This window comes from Brienomyrus brachyistius, chromosome 19 (genome assembly GCF_023856365.1).
Source record: "Brienomyrus brachyistius isolate T26 chromosome 19, BBRACH_0.4, whole genome shotgun sequence".
Lineage (NCBI taxonomy): Eukaryota > Metazoa > Chordata > Actinopteri > Osteoglossiformes > Mormyridae > Brienomyrus > Brienomyrus brachyistius.
The window spans coordinates 10,924,585-10,947,775 of record NC_064551.1 but is presented as its reverse complement, the minus strand read 5'-3'; the positions used below and the strand labels follow the sequence as shown (position 1 = coordinate 10,947,775).

The following is a 23,191-nucleotide window of genomic DNA, read 5'->3' as shown; positions in this document are numbered from 1 at the left end:
TCAAAGAGCCGAGACAAGATTTGATTACCCAAACCTGAAGGTCAACCACTGTGCCACCACCATGAATTTTTAATTGTCTTCTGTGTGTGTTCATTGGTTACTTACTGACACGTGGTGTACACACAGGGCATTACTGAATAATAAAACCAAATGAAATTCTGCAAGTCCCCAAGAAACAAACCAGTTCCGTTCTGAGTGGGTTCACAAGTCCAAAAGTTCGCAAGTCCAGCAAAGTTAGCCTAGGCATCCAGCTGATGGCGCTGCAGCCCCCAACCCTCAGCTCCTACCAAAACGTGAACACAAGCAGCTATTCCTGCATAAGAAAATGCTTTTAAAAGTTAATATTTGAATTTTTGTTATTGATTTCGGGTGCATTTTAGCAGCCAACAACTGCGAGTCCATTTTTTCCATTGTTTTAAGTCAGTTGATCCCCTAGCGAGCAAACCTACGTTACTGTATCAAGAATACGTATTCACACCTACCTCTATCTCCTCCCCCAATCCTCAACTCCTATCAAAAACAAGCATCAGGGTTAGTAAGTAACATACACGCTGTCACAAAATTTGAAATTCCGGCACAATTTTTAATTTTGCAATTATTTTGACAAATTTTTATTAATTGGACATGCACATTCAAATCTTGAAGGTTCGTTTGTAGAGGATTTTCTGTACCAGTGTTTCTCAACCTAGTTCTTAGGAACCTAGAGTTTCCCTCCCAGAACCCAACACACTTGTGCCAGGTATCCAGTGTTCTTGATTTCTGGGTGCAATGTGCTGTGGTACCCTGACTGTTTTTGGTGAAAATGAGCAAACAAATGGGAGAAACAGAAGAAAAAATCCACATAATGTCCCACAATATTTTTTTTACAATAGAAACAAAACTACATATTTTGACAATAACAATTTTTTTCCAGAGTTAAAATAAGAAAGAACATTTCAAAAACAACCATAAATAATACTTTAAGACACATCAACACTTTCAGACAATTTCATTTGGAGAATGTATGTTTAAAGGTATTTGTAGCCAAAATACAAACCCATAACTTCTGATTGCTGTACTATATTTTCACCACATTTTCCACAAAAGTGGACAAGGACAATATAAATTCAAGATTCTACACTGAGCAATAACACATGTATTTGGATAAGTCGTCGTCTTAGGGGTAGAATGGGAAACTCCCCTGAAGATGAAGACCTCGTTATCGTGATTCCGTGTCACTTCCATTAAAATGATTAGATCATAATGACACCATAAGCATTTCTCATAAAGAACTTCAGAAGCACATGGTACAAACACAGTGGGTTAAATTAAAGACCCGTGCTGATTGGTCTCTGCATACCCAACAAAGCACAAAGCATTTACATTCTCCTATTCAGTTTCCTGGATAGTACATGAAATAAACACTTTGACACACACACACAAACATTAAGGGTACCTTCTGATCCAGCCAGAAGACTCCTAACAGCAATGAGACACACATATACATTATCTTCCTGTGGCATTCAGGTTCTGCAACGAGTTTGGTTTCAGATTCAATCCTAGGTTATGTGCAACATGCAACATCAATAAATCTTGATCACATTTACAGTCGTTGGAAAATGGAACCTGAATAAGAAAAAGAAAAATGAAGAATATAACTGGAAACAAAAAAATTAAAACACACAAAAAATAACCTCAAAATCTGACTCAAATGAATTGGCTAGGAACGGGGTGATAGCCAAAAATAGTAAAAGGCCAGTAAATAAATAAAATAGAATAGGTAATAACCCTAAAGCAGATCTGTAATGAGTCCATTAAGTGCAGAACTTGTCTGCAGCTCCGCAGCAGAGGTGCTCTTTGTACCACAGCCGGATTCACATATTGCTTTCCTGTCCCTACAGTGTGATCCTCACCATACCTGTTCCTTGTCAAATAAAATAAAAAACAGGGAAGCACAACTTTCAGGCTACATTTGTCTTTTTTGATTGCTTATTTTTTTTAAAACGCCTCTTTAGCTTCAGTCCCAGACATAGCGATTATGAAGTTCGGACATCTTTAGATTTCAGCATCTTAAAGTATAAAATGGCCTGGGGGATTTTCTTGTAGTTCTGTGAGACAAGGACAGCTAAAAACAGCAATGCTACAATCATTCTCTGGCCCAGCGGCCGGGGTCAGCAGTGGGCCTTTGCTTTTGGCTCCATCTCTTGGAGGATTGCTGTCCTTCATTAGTGGTTCAGGTTGAAAAACAGGATTTACCAGCCACTCTGGTCCAAAGCCCTGGGGAGAGCCTTTGGAGATTATGGATGCAGATCCTATCTGCCCCTTGAGGAAAACGTAGAGTTAGGAGAGTCCGTATTCTTCAGGCACAGTGTAGGCTTCAGGTTGGTCCATGTTTACTGCTGTGGTGTACTGTTCTTTATCAGCCACACACACACACACACACACACACACACACACACACACACACACACACACACACGGAACAGTAGATCTTTCTGCTGTCTCACTAGGAGCCAGGGGACAGCCAGTGTTTTATTAGCTCCAGGCCTCGCTGCATGTGCCCTATGTAGAAGTCCACATTATGGGAGAAGTCCGTGCACACGCTGGATGTCACGCCGGCAACAGCGCAGTAGAGTGCAGTCCCACCTATGCTGACTACCACGGTGGCCAGGCACAGGACAAGGAAGACCAGGAACGAGGCTCCGCCCACCTCATCTGCAAATGGAGCCAAACCCACGAGAAGAGAGAGATGTTACGCTTCAGATTTGCACTCCTGCCCCCCTCTGTCTGTTGGTTTTAGGATCGGCTGACTTTGACTGAATTCTTCATTTAATGTACCACGTTGCTGCTTGAATAAAACCTATGAAATCCCTACATTCTATGGAAAATGGCCCTTTGTACACCTATGTAGGAATTTCATTAAAAATCAACAGTTTCTAGCTATAATATTCATTAACAATATCTAAACTATATATTTCTGACCAAGTCAATGTCATTTTAACGAGAAAAACTGATTTTCTTTCAAAAGCAAGGAAAATTCTCAGTGATTCCAAACTTTTGAACATTAGTGTATACAGTGCTCACAGAAAATCTTGGAATGTTTGCTTAATTCTGTAAAAATCTTGCAGATTTATTGGTTTCATAACAAAAATCGATTGACAAATAATGTTTAACATATCTGGACATATCTTCCAGACTGACATTTTCTTTTTAAGTGTCATAATTTTGACTGACTCATTCAGTTCCGTCCTTGCTGTTAATTAAAATTGTAGTCACTGGCTCCCAATGGGATGGTAAACACAAATGTCTGGTGTTGTATATTATGCATAAACTTGTTATTAATTAAAAAGCACTTAATCACTGCTTGTCAATTAACTTTCTAACTCAGAACAGGTCTTTTGCAACTATAGAGTGTCAGTTTATTACTACTTGAAATGAATCTTTTGCTTAAACTTCTTTTGCAAACAAATGAGTAAAGTAACAATTTTTGGGAGATAAAACTAGTAAATTTGCACTATTTTTACTGAATCATTGAGCAAGTGTCCCAAGACTTTGCATGAACATGGTACCCGCCATGGTATCTGCCCAGCTGCTTTATTGATTTCAAATGGGAAATTCTGATAAGAATGTTGAGCAATGAACTTTAAAATGCTACTGTTTTAAGTTTGGTTTGAACAGGTAACATGTTACAATGTCGTTTGAATGCATAAAACTTTGGCATCAATCAAGCATAAATAAAACTGAAAATCATTATTCACAGCAAAACCCCTGATGCCCCAAACATGGCCAGCAGATGCAGAGATCACACACCATGAAACCCAGCTTCCTCCTCCAAAGCACAGACCTACAGTAACTCCCACCTTGATCAAGTTCATCATCGGGCTCCCGGAATCGAACTCTGCGTTTGGACGTCTGTTTGTTGTCTGCATCTTCCTGGCTCATCCCTCCATCCTGGGAAGGGCTCCTCTTCAGTATGGACACCAGACCATCCACGGGGGCCATCTGAGGACCCAGAGAGCCAAAGTGGAGAACAGGAAAGGACAAGAACACCTGAGTGTTAGCTGGTGGAGCTACCAGCACCCGATGGTAAGAAATGGAGAGAGCAACCTGTTATACTGTGGTTTGTTATGATAACGGCTAAAAGCGTGAAATACAGATTAACGGATTCAAACTATGTTTTCATTAGTTGGGCACCCTTCCTTTAACCACATCAAAGACATTTAAAAGCACTAGAGAATGAACGTGATTTGCAAGTACATGCATAAAATACCTGCAATGATAAACTATGACCACTTGATGTCAGTGTAGAGTACAGTATTTTGTTGAATGCAGGCAGTCACTGGGTTAAGAACAGCTGACTGACCGACAACTCATACATATGAACGGACTACCGTAAAGCTTATTATATTAAATATCAAAGTTAAATACAACGGCTTGTGAAAACGAACGCAGGCGCTACTTTGTGACGCTCATGAAAACCTCTTGCTGCCTCAGTGGGTCGTCACTTCAACGTAGAGTACGGTGCTTTTTTTGTGGGTCATGGATTTTCAAGACAATGTGTCATGGCCCCCACAAACTCAATCTACCCTGGCAGCCGCACATCATGTTCAACCCTGGAGCAAGTTTAGTCCCTTTGCTAGGAGGGAACATACAGGTGCCTCACCGAAGTAGCACGATTCAGCACCTAGCTTCAAGTAAACTCCTGCGTGGTATTTTTGTTTGTCTTAAACAAGGCCTACTCTTCCCTACAGGTAGCAACAGACTGCTTCTCTAACCATTCCCCCGAGCAAGATTCCTCCTCAAACCTTTTAAGACCCATGTTTGGTCAGGCTCACTAATGAGTAATAAACACAGTCAGCCAATCACTGCGTCACAAACCTGGAGGGAAATCCAGGTATCAACCAATCAGGAGCAGGACACTCTGGTACAGCGAGTTTTAAACTATACAAGGATAAAAGACCACAGCAATGTAATCCATGAGTGTAGCATAATCGTAGTAGTATGGTTCTGGTACCAGTGGGCCGCAAAGCACACAGCATGGCGAGTTGACCCTAATCCTCAGGAGCCCTATGTTGTCATCACACAAACACACACACCATAGTCTAGCTGATAATCTCCACTCTGACCAGATGCAGGATGGAGGTGCTGATTTAATTATGGTTTTTTTTTGCACACACATAACATGCTCAGTCACATGAGCCAGAAACATTTTTTTCAAGCTGTGTCTTTTCCCAGAGCTTCAGCACCACCTTTAGTGCTAATATTCACAATCGGCCACCCTAAACTATGTCAACTCCACCATCAAATCACATTTCAAATAGTCAAATTAGTAACCATATTCTGCCATTTAATGAAATATTAAATTCCCCTTCGCTCCCGATACGTTAAAGTAAAATGGGCTATCACTGGACATTGCTAAATACAGACACTCTTCACTTAACGATCTAGCTGTGTAACGACCACCTGGACTTATGACCAGCTCTTAGACCAGTCAGTATTGTACGCTGTACGAGAACTTTGGTCACGGAGATGGCAGCTCAGCATCTCATCTCATCTCCTTTTCTCAGTCTCAGTCTTGTTCCCACAGTCGGTCAATATGCACTACACTATTACGACACTTTTATTGATGCCCATGGGGAAATTTTCTTTTCACCTCCCCCATCTTGCTCCCCATGAGAACAAACATGACCATGCCCCGGGAATTGGGGGTTAAGGACCATGCCCAGGTACCTACAAATGTGCTGAGGCCAGGCGTGAATCGACGACCTTTCAGTCACAGGTACAGAGGCTGAGCCACTCGCTAGCGTTTGTATACTACAAGACTACATAATTTGTCTATAAATTAGTACTTTACTGTGCAGCACATAGTACAAGAAAGTGCATGCAGCTATATTAGACCTAGAGGGTATGAACCTGAATGTTGAATGGTTCACGAAGGTGCAAAGGCAAAAGAATGAACTTTCACGGTGCTATGAAACAAAGAAAATGAGAAAGCTTACAAAGCATACTAAAACTATTATAAATGGTGCAAAGTTGATATTGAAACGATATCTGAAGATATCTAAGAAACCCACTACCAGTACAGTATGCTTGAAATAGCAATAAAGACCTGCTCCTCACTTATTGACCAATTCTCTTAATGACTTAGCCCTAGGAATGAAACTTGCTCGTTAAGTGAGGAGGGTCTGTATTAAATAAATTTACACCGACTATAAGACCGCTTCTGATCTTTAACATACAGTACAGTGCCCTCGCACTGCACAGTGGTGAATGTGTGCAAAAAAACGAATGGCAGTTGATTAATTGCCACTGCCTATTTGTGCCACAGAAAGCTCAACTGTATCCTGGACTAGACGAGGCTGACTAGAGTCAAAGCATGCAGTGCAGATGGGATGCAGGCAGAGAACCACCTTAGCTTGGGAGAACGAACAAAACAGTGCAGCGTAAAGCGTTAAATTAGTTAAACATAACCCAAGTTGAAGTTAAGAACAAACCGGTCATGGGTAAATTTAACCTAGACTTAGTAAATAATGCATAAAAACCTTCCAACCCGTCACAATGAAAAAAACAGCGTTATAGGCTACATAATGTCAGTGTAATCAGAGACGCAAACGACACATGAATGTTCTCCGCGGCAGCAGCGGTACAATAAAGTCACGCTAAAAGCTTCGGCCTGTGCTAGGATAAAGGCGGAGAACATGAATGAGGCGGTAGGCCTCCTCACCTCCTCCACCTGTATGCGCTTCGCCAGGTCATCCAGGGAGTCCTGTCCTGCCTCTGCCTGCTCCATGTCGTCTTCGAGTCCGTTCTCCTCCTGGCCGTCCTCCCCGGCCTCCTCTAAAGCCTCGCCATCTGTTAGTTTTTCTTCCTCCTGCTCTTCACTATCCTCTACCTCAGCTTGTTCCTCTGCAGCCTCCGCCGCCTCCTCTTCCTGTTCCTTTGGCACAGGCTGGTCCGTCTTTATGACCACAGGGGAAGCTGTCTCACTAGCCAATTTGTCACTGTTCCCATTAATCACCATAGCGTCCTCTCCCACTTCCAAGGGCCCGTCGTGACCCCGTGAGGTCCGCTGTTCTTCCGTTCCGTCCACCTGGCTGCCTGCCTCGGGGGCGTGATTTGCGGTTGCCAGATTCGCCGAGAGAGATCCACCTCGTAGGAGCACCTGTCCCTTCACTTCATGCTGCTGCGAGTGGCCGCCCGCGAGTAGGTCACCAAGGAAACCCTCCTGCTCCGCTACCCCGCGCAGGATTTCCTTATTACCGGCCACTCCAGCTGGTGTTTCAGTTACCGCTGTAGTGGGCATGTCAGTTCTCTGAACATGGGTGTGGCTGGGTGAACAAGGCCCCTCCTCCTCGTGCCTGGATGTGATGGCATCCCGTCCCTCTGCCTGTACAGGGGAAACCTCCGCTTCCACTCTTAGCTGTCCTGGTATCTCAACGGTGCCGCCTACAAGACAAAGGAGGTGCTGTTACCCGAGGCTTCTCCTCCGCCTTCGGCCCGCAGCTCCACCCAGCATCCCTCCAGTCTCCATCTGCTGGTTTCAGATTACTCACCTCAACTTTATTCACAGCTTCACACCGGACAATAACAATCTGACGTGTGACAAGTTACCTTCTCCAAAAATTCTGAGCTACTTGCCACTATGTTAATTCAGGATTTCAACTTGCAAGCCCTAAGGCTTTTGCCTAGCAAAGAATCAATGTAACCCTCAGACATTTTAAACTACATTTGCTATGTGCTTTTAGAAAATGGACACTGGGAACTGGAAGTTTTCAATTGGCCTCGATTGGCTGAGCTCTGTGTTGGCAGATTTTTATCTCTGATTCTATATTAACATACTTTGGAAAGACACCAACACCAACTAGCGGGAGGTGATATTTTGGTTATAGACAGATCTTAAAATTTCAACGCACAATGTGACTGCTAAATCCATTGAGTGTAGATGCTACAAGCTTTCACAATACGACAATACAGAGAAACGGCTTAATTTTGCTCATTGACAGGCTCTATTAAAACCCACTCACTGTGTCTGAAGCTAACATAAACATATGACAGGAAAAAAAACCTACAGTAATGTTGATATGATGTGATGTCGCAGCTTTCAAGCCAGTCAGTCATAAATTACCAAACTGTAATCTGGGAGAGTCCAGAGTCCTTTCAAAACGAAAGCAGTGGTTCAAAGTTCCAACTCAATCTTATACAAAACCACCACTTACACTTCCATGGTGGAAAATTCCACAAATTGCGTGGTTCTGTACCTTCCACAGCACTGGGATAGCCAACACTGTGTAGGACACTGCAAGAAAGAACTGGACATCCCAGCACCAAAACTACGACCCCCAATGGCACATTGAGCGCAGTGCTCGATTTCCTACCGGTCTTCACCTCAGAAAACACAAAATGCCTGCCTGTGGCAAAGAGTTGGGAGAGGAGCTGCAGAATGGACATCAACAACAGATGGTCATTCCACTGGGAGGTATGATCAGGGGTGGGGGCTGTACAAGTAAAAGCAGGTGTTAAATCCTCAGGCCTGCTTATTGGTGGCATGGCGATGGGGGATGGGGGGCACTGCATCCCGAGTAATGCATATCATACACAGCAAGATGGGGCAGCAGGGATATCGAAAACTAACCCAGTGAGAAAAGTACGACATGCAGTGGAGACCCGCAAAGGTGCGAAGATGCATTTGGGGCTGTTTGGAAGGACATCCTGACACTCCTGGGTTTAACAGAACCTTTTCGGCCTGAATCCTTTGTGAACAAAAATTTCCCATAACCTGTAATTCGGACCAATTATCACGGGCCAGTAAAGACTGGATAACTATAATTAAATTTATCAGGATGAACGGTTTAGCAATTTCAGGAACTTCTCACAATTAAGAGTTTTGAAAATAGTACCATGAGCTAAACAATCGAGTGGGAAAAAAACAAGGAATGAAAACGAGAAAACTATTCCTCACAATTAAAAATAACAACATACATATAATACTGTACGTGCATATAGGATTGAGGTAGGTTACTATGCTGACATTTGCTTTAAAGCCAATAACGTTTATTTTTCCATTTATTATTACTTTTTGAAGCTAGCCTGGTATCCAAGGGGCAGTTATCGGTTTTGCTGCTGCAAAATATTCCATCTAAAAAACACAGACAGTGGCTGAAACACAACAGAAGCGGAAGACTAAGTAAGACTATACAGTAAATCAAAAATCCATTTGCCACTTAACAGGTTTTCATAGGAATATTTTACTAATATGATGCTATAAGTGAAAGGTATGGCAGCACTGGATTCCAGTAACCGCCACGCAGTGACGGCTGTGCTCACTTGCGCTGTGTGCCTTGGCCTCTGGTTCATCCCCTTCGAGGACTTTGCCTCCAGTGACATGCTGAGGAGGCAAGTTGGAGGCCCATCTCAGCAAAACAAGACAAGAAAGAAGCGCAGCACAGAACAGAATCTCTCCACTGTCACTGCACATGCACAACAACACTCTGTAGAGATGGTCACAGATTCCCTACCTGTGGTGTTTTGAGGACAGGTCTGCGAACAAACAAACAAAACATTATTCATACACTGGTCTTCACAGCAATGCTCAGAAGAGCAGGTTTACACAGCTACTTACTGCAGGAAGGAAACCATTTAAAATCTTAATGTGGGCACTTCGTAATCCATCTGCAGAGGAACCATTTGGGTTTACAGGTAGGCCTACCGTATGTCCGGGTTTTCCCGAACACGTCCTCTTTTTGGGCCCCTCTAAAGGCAGTTTGTCTGGATTTAGCGCTACAACCCATATAACCCAGTGTTACAAGTTACAGTGAAGTACCAAGTAAAGGAAAAGGCACCACTTTTCGATATACGGCAGCCACTCGGAATCATCACACAGCATGGGCAAGGCTCGTACATATGTTTAGTAATTGTTTATTAAACAATATGCACAATGTGTCACGCTGCTTATGAGTGAGTCAGCTTCTGGAAACCATTGGCACTTGGACACTATTTTTGTTTTCATGTGAACAGTGAATTTCGTTGTTTGCCTGAAGTTTAACAATCCACAGCTTAGTGTTTTGTAACTTTTGTTCTATATTGTGCAAATTGTGTGTAGATAGTAAAACGGGAATTAACTGTAAGGTTGCCATACATCAGGGTTTCCCCAAATGCAAATTTTCGTTTAGAGATGGGTGTTTAGAGAAAGCTTATTCAGGAGAAGTACTACCTGATTGGCCGGTGAATGTGAAAACTCATTAATATTCACGAGAAGTATTGCCTGATTGGCGGGTGAATGTGAAAACTCATTAAAATTATGATCCTCGGGGACACTCTCTTCTTTGTCTCACCCAATATGGCAACCCTACTTGCAAGTGAAACTCAAGTAAGAAACCCCAGATTATATATTTGGGAAGTGTCTCACCTCAGGTGTGTCCTGCAAATGCGGATCAGCGTGTCCAGGTTCTCTGAGCATGAAGCCTCCAGTGACCCAGTGGTTCTGAGCTGGCTCTCTGAAAGCCAGTGAGAGAAGTATAAGAAAAAAAGAGAGTCCCATGTAGCCGTACCACCAGCCCCAACATGACCCTTCCAAATGTGGACCATGATTAGCTAATGCATTTATTCTTGAAATGATAATCCCATAAGGCCACTACAAGGTCTAACTGCAATGGACATATTAAATCATCCTCAAGAGAAGTAGTTTTTTGAACAGCAGCAACAAACAAAAAAAAATAATAATAAATCATTGGCACAGACAGACAGCCAATCACATGCTGATCAGATGGCAGAACCAACCAATCAGATGTGTGATCCCGCCTCCTCTAGTTGCTTGGACCCACCTCCTCTACAACTTGATTGGTCATCTTGCCTTGCATTTTTTTTTTGTTCTGCCCTCAGAATATTTTCGTGTAAGTTCCAGGAGTGTTGTATTTTAGTTGGTGCAGCACAGTGTAGAACAACAATATAGGCAATAGATGATAAGAATGACTCAATCACGTTACCCCATTGCTCCTGCAGGGCGGCGAGGTTAGAGAGTAGCCGCTCGTGGTACAGCCTCTCCAGCTGTATGAAGCGGATTGCCCATTCATCTGTGGGACGGTCTGGTCAAGGAAAAGGGTGCAGAGGAGGTGTTGTTTCAAATGAAGAAAGAGTGTGACAGGCTAAAACAAATGAGTCACACTCCAATCCCATGTTTAAACCTAAGGAAACGTGCATTTTCTAACCCTCGAAAGCCTGATCGGGACAAGTTGTTGAAAAATGAACAGATGGACATTTTACATACTGCACAATCCGGACCAGAATATGCAGCTATTGTATGTATGGATGGATTTTATATGTCAAATATAATCACCTTTAGCTTCATACCAAAAGAAATTACTCTTAAAAACGTCAATTTGTGAGTAACTATCAAATCATCTGACCAGGACATTAATAGTATTTTTCTTTCCAACCTGAGGAGGAGTATAAAGTAACCTTGTCAGAATATAATGAGTAACATCTCACAAAAACCAAGAAGGAAACTTTTTTTATTATTATTATATTGGAGTTTAGCAAAAATGGCAAAACATTGCTCAGCTGTGACACGACGCTGCCATAACTCGAGAAGGCGTTTTCCAAGTTCCTCTCGGAGGGGGCTGGGTTACTGAGCTCTTAGGCGTGAGCCGACTGGCTGGCCACCAAAAACAGCCACACGTTCCGAGTTGCTACAGAAAGAAAACACGGGAAAACGCCCTAAAAAGAGGAACTGGACCAGAACTGGGCCAGGAACAGCACTGCGGAGGCATTCGGCGAGTGTCCCAGAGCGGCGAAGCGTGTGGCCTTCAAAAGCGGCTGAACTGGTATCCCAGGCTGTACGGGGAGAAACCAACAAACAACCACAGCAGCAAGAAGCGCATTTACATACATACATACATTCAGACAGGAATAAAAAGCCCTGCGTTAGACGAAGGGCCTGTAGCCACACTGTCAGTGACTGTTTCCATGACGCCCAAGTAAACAAGGAACACATGTTGGAGGGGGGGGGTTGGGGGGGCTGGGCAGAGGAAATTATATACGAAAGCAGATAAAGAATGAAAGCCAGGACCAAACACTCAGCTCTTAACAAAACCTCGGGAACCTCGAGGCTGGCAGATTCTGCAGTGCCGCTGGTCTGTTGGTCTTTCCTACTTTCCATCTGGTCTTTGTTGCTTTAAGTAAGATCGCAGATTTATGCATCACACGACACAGAACGGCGCTCGGTTTTGACAAAGACGCTGCACCTGATGCAATCATATACAGGACTGGGTAGTTTTCTCTGCACGCAGGTTAAAGACCTGACCACACCCTCTATAAACCCACATTTGGGATCACTTTGGCCTTCTTCCAAGACCCCGAGGCCCTGAGCTGCTAACGGATTCTTCTAGCAGAACTTCTCCAAGCCAACAGCCCAGCTGGTTACACAGCAAGACAGAGTCTAATGCACCCCGAAGACTGAAAGACTGAACATTACAGCCGACATTAAGGTCTAATACTTAAAAATAAATGTAATATTGTGATCTAATGTCTATTGAACAGAACCTCCCTTTCTTTTCTTTATGTCAATCTGCTATAAATGAACCAAGAGACACATACGCCACAACAACTGGGCAGATGTTTTCCCATGTTTACTTTAGTGTACTGTTTAACCTGCAGAAGACCACATTCTGGAAGTTTAGTGCAGTTCGATCTGCTCCGGCATTTTTTCCTGAACTTTGAAACTTTTTTTTCTCCATACTTTTTCATCTTTTACTTATTTACTTTATTCGCCACAACATTTCCTCAGGGATGAATAAAGTATTCTCAATCTGAATCTTGACTACAAGATCTTTTGAATGACCTGGCATTGATATACATGGCAAGAGCTCGAATACAAAAGTCAGCATTAACTAAACAGTGAATGACAGCTAATCGTACCAATGAGAAAACAGTTTTAGGTAAAAAAAAAAAAAAAAACAGCTGAATTAAAACCACTATGGATAACTGTGACTATCCTCTAAGAGCAGGAATGAAAGGATGTGGTCAAAAAGAAAAAGTGTCACTGTGGATGAGAATGAGACTGTCACTGTGGCAGTGGATGAGAAGGATACAATCTCTCTCGAGGAAGAAGGCCTCAGCCACCTGAAAGAGCAAGAGGCACCGTTAGAAATGCAGTGCATACAGCCCCGCAGTGCATACAGCCCCGCAGTGCATACAGCTGGATTCCAATGGCCAAAAACACAGCAGTACTCCTGTCCTCCTCCCAAAGACCTACAGGTAAAGGAGAAGGAAAACGGCCGATGCTGAACTCTGTCCATTATATTTACTGTAACTAGCGTTTCAAAGTTGCACACTACTTACTGTTATATTTACCATTTTAAGCCCCTCCAATTGCACTGTTCGTTGCTGCTGCTGTGACACTTGCACACAACCGTTTCAATCGCCTGCACATTACTAAGTGTCAAGTGGTGTAACAATAACATGATCTGATGTAATTTACATGATCTTGAAACTGATTAACAAGCCTAACCAACTTATCTACCCAGATTTCAATCTAGGTGAAATTCTTATAGATTTGCACACAATTTCTGACTTATAAGATTGCCAGACAGTTTAAACCTTCGGATATTTATGAGTCACTGCAGGAATCCCATAAGGGGCGTCCCCAGCCCAGTCCAGTGACACTGCAGGATAAGAGGTTAGAGGATGGTGGATTTTCACAAGTTATTGTATTATAGCAACTGTCAGTATGAAGGCCATTCATCGCACAAAAGAGGAAAGTAACCTGAAAAGGACAAAAATAAGTATTTTGTGCGAGCAAAATATGAGCTGGATAGATTCGGTAACAAGGTTTCCTTCCACCCCTGGGTGTGACTGTCGTCTGCAGGCTTTTGAACAGCTCAGCAACATGGTAGCTTGGAGCACAGCAGGTCAAGTTACATCCAGATCTCCAAGGTTTCACATTGAAGCACAACCTTGATGAGGACAGACGGAAAGAGTGACGTGGCACAGAGAGCAGAGTGAGAGGGAGACCATTAACATCACAGAAAAAAATGCATGCGAGCCTTGAACTCCTCCATCCTCTGTGTATAAAGCAGCTAATCCAAGCAGATTCTCTGGTTTAACTTCTTCAAACCAGTTCCATCGTTTAAAATCTACACACATACCTGCCATCACAACAGGCCGTTTTATACTCAAATCATAGACTCTGATCTCCTAACCTAAGGTGTTTCCAGGTCTCCAATTCCTACTGCACCTCTATAACAGAGGATGTAGTGCATACTGATGTTTTCAGAGCTGGTGACAGTCATCATCAGTCATCATCACAGTTCTCAAAACAGGGAGAAAGGATTTCAGTATCTGCAAAACTGAAGATTCATTTTCACACCATGACTCTACGCAGGTTAGATTTGATCATCTGTGACCTCATGCCAGCAGCCAAAAGACTCAAAACATTGCTGGTGGTGACCAGCTAAACAAAACATTCAGCTGTCACACATTTATCAGTCTTCCGGCAACTTGAGGGCAGGGTTTATTTTCTGAAAAAATCTGAATGTGTCAAGCTTCTGATTTGCTGTGGCGTAACAGAGCTGGGTGCCATACACATGGGACACCCAGACAAACAAGAATTCTGCTTTTAGAAACGTCGCCACACACAGCATTCCAATTCCTCCATGACGACATGCTGATGAAAAGGCCGACCAATGAGAGCAATGGGCAGGAGCGTCCTCAAAACAGAGCACATGTTCACTGGATATCACAGCCAATGCTGTGTTAATGAAGGCAAAATCTTGTTAGTATTAGTTTACTGATGTGTTGATCCTTTCTGGGGATCTATTATTTCTATAAATTATATATAATTTTATTAATTTTATCATTAATTATTCACATACTAAGTACAACCTCTGGTAATCTAAGATGCCGATATTATCTATGCCAATTATAAACCACCTTTTCCTACATAATGTATTACTATTTTAATAATTAATCACGAGCATCGCAGAACACCTTCGTCTTTTTAAAAAAAATATATATATATACACCCCCTCAATCTAAACTCAGAGCAATCATAAATCTCAGAAACGGTGACGAGCTCCCAATTTCCATGAGAAAAAAAAACCTAATTTTGTACACATTACAATAGATTTGTTTCCGTTAAAAAAAAAACGTGCATTTGTGCACTGTTAATTTATAACACAAGCCTAGGGTTATTAGGCATAAAGAATAGTCACCCTGCACCGTAACCGGAGTGCATCTTGCATTAGATGCGGCGCACATACAGACGGCACCATAGACACACCTGGTGCAGCGACAGAGGCAGCAGGCTGTGGTCACTGTGTTCCCCCAACTCCTTCAGCCACGCCAACAAGGCAGGGCTGGGTCCGAGAGGGGCGGGGTCACCAGATGGGAACAGAGATGGACAGCTCCCGATGGTGCCTACTGCAGACACACAATACAGAACACAAGGAAGCAAGTCAGTCCAAGAGCAGGCAATGATGAAAGCAATGGTGTATGAATGGGTGAATCTGAGGCATGAAATGTAAAGCGCTTTGAGTACTCGTAAGAGTAGAAAAGCGCTATATAAATACAGTCCATTTACCATTTACCATAGTCAGTGTGATGCATAAGAGTTACGCATGGAGGGGTTCTGTCATGAGATAAGGCTCATTAGAAGACATCATCACCTCCTCACAAGTGTCTCTGGCCTTCGCGGTCTAAGAGCCATCAGATGGACAGTGCTAGTTGATTCTGAGTAAACCTGCCTGAAAGCTCTGTGTAAGATGCAGGGATGGTGGGTGGCTCCTATTGACAAGCATGGGCGTGGCAGTGAGATGGCTGAAGGGGCCAATCAGATTTTAAAAAGGCTGGTGCCACCCTGCGCCCTTCCACTGCCTCTCTCTGGTACTATGCTGTAGAAAAAAGGGTACAGCTCTGGTACCCTTTTGTTCCCCAAGGTACAAACAACATTAATGTACCCCCAATTGTACAAAATGTTCCATTTATGTACCTTAAAAAGGTACATTGACCTACATCTACAACTGACAGACTCTTTGGCATACCAGTGACACAATAATGTACCCTTAAAGGTACAAATTGGTACTTTTTTTATGACAGTGTACGGTGAGCCATTCCATCAGGATAACTACGGATCAGACGACCCTTCATCCTTGAGGAAGACAACGACCCACAACAGACCGTAAAATTCTGCTGGAACCGTTGGTCAAAAGCAGCAAAATGACAACGAACTACTGACCAGGCTTATCCGGTCTCCACACTTCAATCTGACGGAACAGGTCAGACTAGACAGAAGGCTCAGAACAAAGTGCTCCGTGAGAGAACCCCACCCCTCTGGGAACGGCTGTGTAATAGCTTCTTTGCTGAAACTCGTTAACCGAATGCCTTGAAGCCGTTATCAAACGATGGCCTCCGGGAGACAAATGGTGACTTGTTTGAGGAATCCAAGATTTGGAGATAATTTTCAGTCCTCATACTGCTTGGATACTCCTTACATCTTGTTTGCTCATGTTTCTGTGTTTATCTTACACAACCAATTAAAGAAAAATATAGACTGTTTGCTTCCAGCGAGCTTTTGACTGGTCCTCTAACTTGGCCTGCAGATTAACTTCTATACATCCATATGGAATTCTCCTTCTCATTTTCACTGGTAAAAAGTTATTGTTGTTTATCACGTTGTGGGGAAATGTGGTCGCCATAATGTAATAATTGTAAACACACACACACCATGCCACTTCTGGAAGATTATTCTGCACTGCAAAACATGGGGTTCTGTTTACATGCCTGAAGAGGACTTTCTGTGCATATATCGGAACCATTAAAGGTTTCTTATTATTTTATCTAAAAACTGGATGCCTGGCCTCTGAGGTTTACCTTCCACCCAGTCAGCTCAGGCTGTAGTGAGCACGATTTCCTGTGAGTTACCTAGTTGTTCCCGAGGTCCCAAGTCTTCCTCCTGATGGTCGGCCATGACATTCTGGTGCATTGTCATGGCGACTTCCTGCCCCGCCTCATGGCCACGGTGACTGGACACATGACCTATGGAACGGTGATCGGCCACTGTCTCTCCGACCTCTTCATCAGTCTGGAGCTCTTCCTCATCCATGAGCTACTCCGGCAGGTGACCATCAAGCTTTAGCCCACCCCCCCCCACCTTTCCCAGAGGCGACGCTGTGAAAATAGATGGTGTTTATTTCAATGGTCACTAACGGAGTGAGAAAACAAGATTAAACACAAGATACACTGGACACTTCCAGTAAGAATCCCAGCCAAAGTTACAAGCACATTCACAACATCAAATAATACCCAACAAAATTAGAAGTCCAGGCCTTTAATAAAAATACCACACAAATAATAATGGCACTGTATGTGTTTTCATAAGTCGTTTGAGCTACATTGAACCAAACGAAATGGAACCAAAAGAATGTAAATTGCTCTAAAAAAAGCACATTATGGAGCCACTCACAACGTGTCAGATTGTTAAAGCTGCACTATTTTGCTAACCTGTTTTCAAATCAATGAAATCATCATTTTCAATGAGCCATAAGCTCATTCATTAAACGATCCAAACCCATTCCTGCACAAATACGCCAAGGATCTTAAGCTATGCAGATGTGAACCAGTAACTGCACTGTTTCTCAGCCTTGTGAATATTTCAGAGATCACGTCGCTCTCTTTCTGAGAGGAATCCAGCTCATTCGACATTTAACGGGAATACGACTGAACGTTTCACATTTGAGATCCTTCGGAGATCTATAAACAGAGTCGATTAGGAGCAGCGCCCTAATGCTCTCCTTCTTAGCGTAATATACCCAACAGGCAGAGCACTGATCCAGCTATAGTACAGCAGACTCATTAGTAATTCCCATCAGTTACTGTGAAACCTTCCCTATAAGCAAAACAAGAGTGACATGCAGCCCACAGAGCTTCCTGCAGGTCCAACTAATGCACTAAACACCATCCTGTTGGACAATATTGTCCAAGGCTGTTAAAAACAGCTTCAAATCAGGCGTGTTACCCAGCCCACACAGACAGATTAGCCTTACCAGCGAAGAACGATGATGGTAAAACATATCAGCTAATTTTCACACATACAGTTTGCAAGTGATGAGGACATTTCAGTTAAGAAGTGTTGAGTTCCAATAACAGATGCATACAAGAAACTACAAATTTGCCATTGCTTAATTAAATATTTTTTCCACAGATTTTTTTTGTGGCAAAGAAGTGGGGAAACATTTGAGACAAGTCAAAGATATATTGACACACAAACACCGATGATCTACGACTATTTTGGCGTGTGACTCAGTGGGTTAGGATACTGTGTCTGTAATGGGACTGTCACTGGTTCAAATCACAAGGCTGGAAGTGCGATTTTAGGGTTGGGCCCCTGAGCAAGGCCCTAATTGCTCAAAAGATTGTCTGACCTCTCAAAAACAAACAATGCTTTGGATAGAATGGTATGCAAAATGAATCAAAGATAAACATAGCCTTGACCTGGATCTACTGATAATGAAGAAGTAAGGAAGCAGATGCAACATGCAGTCAGTTTTCTGGGTCAACATGCTCAATGCATCTTCCCTCACAAACGATTCAGACGACCAGATAATGATGGAAGGCAAAGACTGGAATTTGAAGCATTTCTGAGGTTTGCAAGGAGTTAACCGACCTGCAGGAAGTGGGAAACACCAAAATACTAGCTGATTATTTAGAGCAGCGTTTCTCCATTTTCAGTGGGTGGTGGAGAGGGCGGTTAAGGAAAAGGTGCCATCGGCCTCATCCCCAATTTCACCGTGCAGTTCAGTAATTAGCTGAATTTTAGATACCGTGTAGAACTGTGAGACAGTTATGCAGTCAATAGGGTTCCGAATACTTACTTTGCTCCCTGTAAGAGCTATGATACCATTGCTCGACAACAGTTTAAGAATCACTTGCCCTTAAAGCTTCTCAAAGCACGACTGTGAAAGTTGTACTTGGGATTTCCCCGGCAAGGACCGAAATGACTCATAAAGCACCAGCTCAAAAAGCCAGAGGCCAAAATGCCCCGAAAGACAGTTCAAAAGCAGGCCCCAGAAACAACCCACCTACCCACAAACCTGCAAAGACATTTATGCCAGTGTCGCCGTTAAAATGCATGTCACGCGAAACAGATACACACACGCGTACGAGTCGACATAACAGCCATAGGACCTCTCAGTGTGAAGAAAAGCAGGCGCTGTTTTCCACTACAGACAGGGTCCCTTTTCAATAAGGATTGGGTCCGATACAGACACAGGAAGGGGCCCTGGAGAGGGTCTACAAGTGGAAGGAGACATCCTGTAAGTCAGATGGTCACAATAGCCCGCTGAAGAACAGCAGAGAGCAGAAAATGGGCGTGACTCCCTGCCACTACTGCAGCATCTCCTGCTTCTCCGAGGTTTAACCAGCTGAGCCAGTGGGCAAGTAAGGAGAGTGAAGGGGGACGTAGACAAGCTCACCTCTCTTCAGTAATTGAGCAACAGAATGAACAAGCAAACAGGGCAACACAACAACAGGACGCATTTCAGTAAGAGGAAGCAGGTCAACGAGAGGGTGTTGATATTGATTCCATGTGTCGCTGGGGGAACGGGAAAAGAAAAAGCTCATAAGCAGGTCTCTTAACAACAGACATGTATTCATGTACGTATGGCTGGTGGAATTCAAAAGGGCAGACAGCTCAGCTGCTGGCTGCGTTTTCTTCATGCTTCGGGTCGACTATTTACGCATGTGGCGAGTCGGCCATTATGTGCCAATGAACAAAAGGAAATCGATTCGACTGAGATCAGATTCTCACCAAACATTCGCTTCACATCAAACAGGTGAAACGGCAAAAAAAATAAAAAAAATCAAACTACATTGGTGATTAGGCACAGAAGTGGAATTAAATGCCATACACATTCAGTAAATATTGAGTTATGGGACTGACAGGTGTCCAATTTGTTTATATATAATCTGTAATGCAGAAGGATACACATTTACGATATTTGAATGATTGCATGTTGCTATTTATATGCTAATTGATCTTGACGTAATTTAACGTCTGTCTGCATACAGGTTAGATATGCTGTTTTAATATATATCTGCAACAAAGTCTGTGGTTGACATTTCTTTTTTTTTCAGTTACACACTCCCAACGTTTATGTACATCATTTTGACAAATGGTGATGGCGAACACCGAGCCGGACAGACGCTACAAACCAAATGAAATACGAGTATTTTCCCTGCTTGACTGATATTTCAATTACAACGTGCAACCTTACGCAGCCAATCACAGTGGCTAACCTCACAGAATAAAAGTGCCACATCACATTTTCTGTAAGGGTGATCTATCTGTGGGTAGCCTTTGTACCACACGGCAGTCAAAAAATGGTGGGGAAGAGATTTTAACAAATAAATCTATCGCGCTACATAACGAACAGGCAGTTTTTTTTAACCATTAAGTTGAGGTGGAAAAAGTGCTCAACTAGTTGGTTGAAACAAAATCTTGGTCTGGATTGGAACTTTCTGGACCTGAATTTTCCACCTCTGTCGTTCAGAATGTGTATATCCATGTATATGTATTAAAACCAAATCTTTTATATAACAAAAACAATCGACATGACAATGGAAAATGAAACATAGTATAAAAGTAAAATCTATGGAAATACATGCGCAAAAATATATACGGTAATACAGCTAATATGCAATATGATAGAAAAACCCCATTAAAACACTTGGGTGATGTTTTTGGAAAGACGAAAATTTTAAATTACAATATATTCATTAACAGACCTGCTTCGTTGAGGATGTGCGTGTCTCTTATCGGTGGTACTAAAACTCTAACTGACATTCAATTTTACAGCCTAACAATATTATGTGTATATGTTTATGTGTGCCATTTCATGTATTTGCGCCTAACGTTTAACATGTTAGAGGTCTGTAATGTACTTTGTATTGGAAAAGGCTGTGAAGACAAATATCTTTATAGGACAATAAAGGCTACCTATCTATAATACCTCAGTGGGATTCCTGACAACAAGATGTTTAGATAAGAGAAAAACTATACGACGTCACTAATATTTGAGGTTCAATCATCCCCTGATCGATGCTCTCCATAAAAAACAGCAGCGCAACGAACATCTGAATCTGGAGATATGAATTACATTTGCTCTTGGTATCTCCGGTTTCCTAAATCGTGTTCAGTACTTGCACACAAGTCTCTTCCTAATCAAAAAAATAAAATTAAATAGTGAAATAAGCATCCATGTACGTTGCAATAAATATGACTTATACTCGAAGAGGTCAGCCATAAAGAAATAAAGAATTCGATAGCTATATTTCATTTCTACACGTAACCGTAGCTCATTTTTGCTTGCCTAAACAACAAAATCGACTGTCCTTTCCTCGCTTAAAAAATGTTATGGTCCTGTGCTGTTTGCTGGTGCAGGACATCATTTCTGCAGGTCAGCCGCACGCACGTTGAGCCCACGGTCACGTGACCACCTGGGGTCACATGACCCGCTCACAGTCCGCGGATCCGCACCACCTTCTAGCTGCTGACAGCTAGTTCTCCTCGCCATTTGTTATATAGGAAGAGATCGTTTGCTATTTATGCAAATATGAGACGCTCACATCGAGAAACAGCTACGGTTACTGTCCATCAGCCGTCTATCACGCTGAAACCTGAACGACACAAAATGTTAAATGAACAGGAGATATAACAAACTAAACAGTATGGTAATTCTGGGCGGATATTTCCTTTACTAGCACAAACTACGTTTTTCATACGTTTACGGTTACACCACTCCTCTGATCGAGCTGCAACCTGAATTTTGTTACTTACGATATCGTTGCGTGTGCTGCTGTTTTCCCCACAAGAAATGACGATCGATTACTTAAAAGGACCTGTTTTCGGCGACTCGTTAAGCCGACTGCTGCTGGATCGCCTTGCTGTCAGTGTTGCTGTTCGTGATTATATCCGGGCATTCCTCAAACATTCACTTAAGGCTGCACGTTTTCGCGAGCGCTGGCTGCCATCTTCCGGCGTGACTGACTTACTGACGCACCTCTTTACGTCTGCGACGGTCTGTAACGCTATAGCAAGGCGCTGACTTTAACAATGTCACCGTTTTTCATTGCTCTAGCTCGGCTTTCATCCAGATCAAGCAAGCCATTTATTTACATTTAGCTGACGCGCGTGTGTGTTGCATAAGTACGCCAAATGTTATTACTCAAACTACGGTTTTATTAAAAACCTATATAATAATAAATAAAATAATAAAATAATATCTGTCATTTCAACCCTGTCGTTTTGTATTATTGCGTTCATTATGAATTGGGATAGGTGTTTCAATAGATTTATACCAACGTTATTTAATTTAAGCATGAACTATATTATAATGTTGTAATGTTAAAGGAATGCAAACTCGAGGACCTCGGATTAATTATGCTGGGCATGTGACCCAGAAGCCAGAATAGCGCAGTGTGGTTACGAAGCTGTAGTCATTCCTCAAGGATGCCCACCAGCAAGCTTCCCTTATATAAAATTCAAGCATTCTAAGTTTTATAGTGTGGTGTGAATGTGTTAAGCGGCTAAGAATTGCGTGCCTGTGATGTCCGGTACTGCTTTCACTGCTTCCTGCAGAGCTTGCGGTCCTGAGCGGAGTAACTGTCGTACCAGAGTATTACGCTGCCTGGGAGCATGGTCTCCACAGCACACCTGTTCAGTGATAATGATAATGATAATGATAATATTTTTTATTTCCCAGCAAAATAAGAATGGTTCTTTTCACATATCCCATATAAAAGCAGGTCTTGTGGGGTGTTCCTGGTATGTAGTGGTCAGTACCTACCAACAGTGATCTGACATAACTGTTTTGGTGGTACTGTATGAGGGGGAAATAATATTAGGCAGGAGGTTTTAAGGTGGTGGCTGATCAGTGTATGTTCTTCATGCACCATGTCCATCCTGTGTCTGTGCTTCATCAGGTCAGAGCTGTTTTGCAACACAATGGTATGGCTGCTTGCTCTACATAACGTTGAGAGTGATGCTTGGGCTCCAAGCAAAGGGTCTCCCAGGGACATTCTGGGCCTCCTTAGATGCCTGAGATGAAGCTGCTGATTGGCCTTCTTGACAGAGGGTAAGTCAGAGGAACGCTGTATTGCTGATGCTGTCTACAGCTTCCCCAACAATAACAATGGGAGTGTGACTTGCTAGGAAGTATAGGGT

General features: G+C 42.7%; 1 protein-coding gene across 2 annotated transcripts; it reads right to left on the bottom strand.

Moving 5' to 3' along the window:
* Positions 1 to 562: 562 nt before the first annotated feature.
* Positions 563 to 21,996, bottom strand: cnstb (consortin, connexin sorting protein b). Of its 2 annotated transcripts, none has more exons than XM_048986604.1 (11): positions 21,806 to 21,996; positions 16,894 to 21,645; positions 15,254 to 15,393; positions 13,065 to 13,095; positions 10,962 to 11,048; positions 10,385 to 10,472; positions 9,495 to 9,516; positions 9,304 to 9,364; positions 6,704 to 7,425; positions 3,840 to 3,981; positions 563 to 2,694 (listed from the first exon to the last, which is right to left on the bottom strand). In XM_048986604.1, exons 2-11 carry the CDS (start codon positions 17,072 to 17,074, stop codon positions 2,486 to 2,488), a joined length of 1,683 nt encoding a protein of 560 aa, XP_048842561.1. In that variant the 5' UTR covers positions 17,075 to 21,645; positions 21,806 to 21,996; the 3' UTR covers positions 563 to 2,485. The 2 variants fall into 2 exon arrangements, with proteins under 2 accessions (XP_048842561.1, XP_048842559.1); XM_048986602.1 differs by having other exon boundaries at positions 16,894 to 17,139; positions 21,806 to 21,995.
* Positions 21,997 to 23,191: the final 1,195 nt, after the last annotated feature.